The following is a 4,785-nucleotide window of genomic DNA, read 5'->3' as shown; positions in this document are numbered from 1 at the left end:
GGGGGGGGTCCAGCAGCAGACCTGTTGTTGGAGATAAGAGGTTTTCACTGGAGTATAAGTAGCAGCAGGCGTACAGTGTGTGAAGCAGACAGGTGAACAGGTGAACAGGTGATGATGCTGCTGGTGCTGGTTCTGTTCGGCGTCTGGCTGAACTCGTCCTCGGCCGCGAAGGTGAGAAACGATCTCGTCCACTTCCTGTTGTGTTTGTTGTGTCACTGTTGAGATGTCAGAGGTCACACCCATCAGAACGCGTTCGGTCTCAGACGTTTTATCTGCATTTTTTTAAACGTAAAAATGACATCATTATAACAAGTGGCTGTGGCAGAATATGTGACTGGCTCAGGTGAAGGTGAACTCGGTCCGATCTGGACTCTGGTGTTCGGTCGGTCGGAGGCTCACACACAGCTGATGATATAACTCATCATTCACTTACAAACTACAGAACAGAAAAACACACAGTGTCAGTATCACCTGCAGTTATACCTCCACTACCTTAAACCGTCAGTTTCCCTGTGGAAGTTCTGCATAGCCGCCGCTAAGCTAACTAGCACCAAGGAGAGGTCACGCTAATGCTAATCGTTAAGCTAGCATGAGCTTTTTAATGACATTTTTAACGACTCAGGTTCCCGCCCTGCTCTCTGTGGTCAGTTTACGGCTCCTCACTAACTAGGATCTGAAGGGTTAATTAATGTCAGTGTCCTCCTAATGTTGCCTTCAGTGTCTCTCTGTAAATCACAGTTATCCTCAGAGATACCTGTTTGTATATATACCACCTAAATGTTGTGTATGTACTATATGTGTGTGTGTGTGTGTGAGTGTGTGTGAGTGTGTGTGTCTGTGTGTGTGTGTGTGTGTGTGTGTGTGTGTGTGTGTGTGTGTAGCTGGGGGTGGTGCAGACGGAGGGGGGGCAGGTGGAGGGGAAGAGCCACAGGATGGGATTCTTCAGGACCGTCGACGTCTTTAAAGGAATCCCCTTCGCTGACGTCCCCGGAAAGTTCGAGAAGCCAAAACCTCATCCTGGATGGAGCGGTAACTCACACAAACACAGCGCACACTTCATCCATTCATCCAGCCTGTAACCATGACAACTACCAATCCCAGAACTCTCTGTTACTATCATCCAATCAGCCTCTGTTGCTGTGAAGTTAGAGGTCAACTTTTAACCTTTGGATCAACTCAGCAGCTGTGGAGTTTGGTTCAGGATATGAATGGAGTTGTCTCCATAGCAACAGCCTCTGGGGCTCATGGGTACTGTAGTGTTTTAAGAAAAACTCAACAGAGCTGATAGGTGTGGTTCCTTTAACTCTTCATCTAGCTTCAGTCAGAGCTCAAAACACAGAACCTCCGCTTTCCAGAGCTTTCGACTGCATCTCACTGTCTTCATCAGCAACCTCATGAGATGGAGCTCCACAAAGTGAGTAAGTGGACCTTTGAGCTTATACAACTTTAATATCAGTGTGAACATCAGAACAACCTCAGACAACACTGATCACTCTGTGGCAGGAAGCTATGACGCTGAGAGAGACATCTGGATTAGATAGATAGACACTTTATTTATCCCCGAGGGGAAATTCATGTGTCCATTAGCTCATTGTTGATGATAATAATAATATTAATAATAAAAACAGTTAAAAATAAAATAACAGTAATAATTAGATGAGTCCACTTCCTCTGGCTGAGCTGTTGTAAAGGCTGGTGGCAGTGGGAACAAAGGATCTCCTGAACCTCTCTGTTCTGCAGTGAGACGTTTGCTGCAGCTGCAGCTGCTTCTCTGTCCTGCCAGAATGTTGTGGAGAGGATGTTGGTATTGTCTAAGATGGCCTCCATCTTACATTGCATGAGTCCTGCAGCACAGTCCCAGCCTCTTTGACCAGCTTTTCCAGTCTCCTTGTGTTGGGGTCTGACATGCTGCTGCCCCAGCAGACTGTAGCATAAACGAGTACACTGGCCACCACTGACTGATAAATGGATTATGGGTAGTCTGCATGTTCAATACAGCGAGGGGCGGTCATGACTGTAAGTCAGGTACATGTGTTCTTCTCTGCAGGTGACCCTCAGGGTCACATGACCCTGACTGACTCGTGTACCTGTGTGGACGCATTAGAAACTGAGCGTGAAACAGTGACTTCCTGTCACAGTGTCTATTGTGTCTGTTGTTTCCAGGAATCCTGAAGGCCACAAAGTATCGGGATCGCTGCCTTCAGGTGACGCTGCTGCAGACAAAAACCCAGGGCAGCGAGGACTGTCTCTACCTGAACATCTTTGTTCCACAGGGACGATCATGTAGGTCACACACACACACACACACACACACACACACACACACACACACACACACACACACTTGATGTCTTCTTACAAGCTTTTATTGTGAAAGTCTGCAGCTCGCTGTGGGGCTGAAGGATTTTTACCAACGTTGAACCTGTGATTATTTTCTACATGTTTACTTTCAACAGGAAATCAATCTGTCCTTTCATAATAAATCAGTTTGTGAGTCATTGAAATGTTTTCACTTCAGCTCACAAACTTGATATTAATCAATAATATTCAGATATAATCATGATTTCACTGTGTTTTAAAAAGTTCAGTCGACCCATGGAATTATGGGTAATTTATGTTTTTGACTGACGGGAATTTTCAGCTCTTTTAAAATTTTTAAATAAAACTGATTAATGAACCTGGGTCACTGCTGAATTATTTTATTATTATAATTATTTTATCATTATTATTATTGTTTATTATTTATATCTATATTTTTCTCTCTGTCTCCAGTGTCCACCAACCTCCCAGTGATGGTGTACCTGTTCGGCGGCGCCTTCCTGTTGGGGGCGTCTAACGACGTGGCGATCCTCGGGGACTCTCTGTACGATGGGAAGGAGATGGCCGACAGAGGCGGGGTCATCGTCGTCACGGTGAACTACCGAGTCGGTACCCTGGGTTTCCTCAGCACCGGAGACGCCCGACTGCCAGGTCTGAACAAAACAACAACAATAATAACAGCCATCCACTCATCCAGTACAACCCCACTGAAAGACCTCAACAAGACCACAAACAAACAAACAAACAAACAAACAAACAAACAAACAAACAAACAAACAAACAAACAAACAGACAGACAGACAGACAGACAGACAGACAGATGGGTCATTTCACATCTCATTTTCTCCAGCTTGATGCGGTTCAGTACCTCTATGATCCAGTCTTCTTCTTCTTCTTCTTCTTCTTCTTCTTCTTCTGCTTCTTCTTTGCTTCCATTTCATAACAACAAGGTGTGTACCCAGCAGGGTACGTATGGTTTAACATATGTTAGTCCTGGACTCTGAGATCTGGGACAGAACTGGTGTAAAAGGTCCAGAGCAGGTTAAAAGGTCAGCAGGTGAACAGGTGAGTCTAGTGTAATGGACTCTGACGGTCCTCAGGTCGAGCGTTGACATTAGCAGCACGTCATGGTCACATTCATGGTGAGTGAACTTGGTGTCCACATATTTCTGACCTGGCTGACATTAGTTAGCTCTGGTTGACTGAGTTGTGAGTTGTACATGATGGTGAGTTAAATCCTCTGGGCTCAGAGTCAGACTGGGATTGAACTGGTGTGTTTTGGTGCCTGCTGGTGATTTCCCAGCATGCCTGTTATCAGAGGCGTGTGTTCGGTGTGTGTGTTGTGTTATCAGTATGTTAGCAGATAAACTGGCTGTTAGCTCAGCTGCTAAAAGCTCCTCAGATGTGACGAGCTGGACAGAATCCACTCATCTGGATCTCAATCTGTTTCCACTTGTTTGACTCAGTTTAATATTGTGGTGACGGACGCTGAGGACTACAGGTGTGGTTCAGGTGTCAGCTGGGAGGAGCTTCAGGTCGTTGTAGATCGTTACTTCATGACCACAACATCAAAATCTCTTGGACCTGGAACAGCGCGTCATCCACAGACCAAGCAATCTGAAGAGTCTGTTGTTGTGTTCATCATGTTTCCTTCAAAATAAAACATTTCGTCAGCTGCTGTTTACGCAGCATTCTAATGCTGAGACTCGGATCATATACAGCAGTCAGTACATGTACTACAGTGTGTACTAAACCGCAGCCTGTGCCGACGACATCATGTTCTTCTTCCTCAGCCACCATTCCCACAAGTTCGAAAATACACTGGTAGTTCCCCACTATGTAGCCAAGATGGCGGCTGTTGAGGGTGAGTGTCTATCGTTCTCACAGTGCTGTACCTGTCAGTGTGGACACACTCACTGTGAGTCTGGAAGCACGAGACTTGAGACACATCAGTCTGTCTTCACCGCCAGTGTCCATAAACTGGTGGTGTCCTGTCCCCGGAGGTGTCTTAAAGAAGAGACTGAAACTGCGACTTGTGGATTCAAATGAGTTTCAACTGAACAGACCAGAACAACTCCAGTATTTATTACATCACACTTAGAGAACAGTTTCCACTACAGTCTCTCGAGGGACTGTGTGAGGCCATCTGTACTTCCTGTTATCGCACAATTTGCACACAGTGATCCTCATATGACCTCCTGTTCCCACACAGTTGCACGTTGGTACATTAACTATATTATAGTGGCTGTGGCTCCTCCCATTTAAACAGAGTTGTTCTCCCAGTGAGGAGAAAACACAACCAACAAACCGACCAACCGACCAAATGACCAACCAACCAACCAACCAACCAACCAAACAATCAACCGACCAACCAAACAACCAACCAACAAACCAACCAACCAACCAACCAACCAACCAACCAAATGACCAACTAACCAACCAACCAAACGACCAACCAAACGACCA

At 45.7% G+C, this 4,785-nt stretch overlaps 1 protein-coding gene across 1 annotated transcript in view; it reads left to right on the top strand.

Annotated features, from left to right (window-relative positions):
• Window positions 1–45: 45 nt before the first annotated feature.
• Window positions 46–4,785, top strand: part of LOC111646397 (bile salt-activated lipase-like) — a 10,820-nt gene continuing 6,080 nt past the window's right edge. The window contains exons 1-4 of the mRNA XM_023395871.2: window positions 46–171; window positions 882–1,029; window positions 2,164–2,283; window positions 2,773–2,970. Coding sequence (XP_023251639.1) covers window positions 112–171; window positions 882–1,029; window positions 2,164–2,283; window positions 2,773–2,970 — 526 coding nt within the window. The 5' untranslated portion in view covers window positions 46–111. The remainder of the gene's footprint in view (window positions 172–881; window positions 1,030–2,163; window positions 2,284–2,772; window positions 2,971–4,785) is intronic.

This window comes from Seriola lalandi, unplaced genomic scaffold, assembly GCF_002814215.2.
Source record: "Seriola lalandi dorsalis isolate HSWRI2012SDOR001 ecotype SW California unplaced genomic scaffold, Sedor1 jcf7180002054970, whole genome shotgun sequence".
NCBI classification, from domain to species: Eukaryota; Metazoa; Chordata; class Actinopteri; order Carangiformes; family Carangidae; genus Seriola; species Seriola lalandi.
The sequence above is the reverse complement of the archived record's forward strand: the minus strand, read 5'-3'. Positions and strand labels throughout refer to the sequence as shown.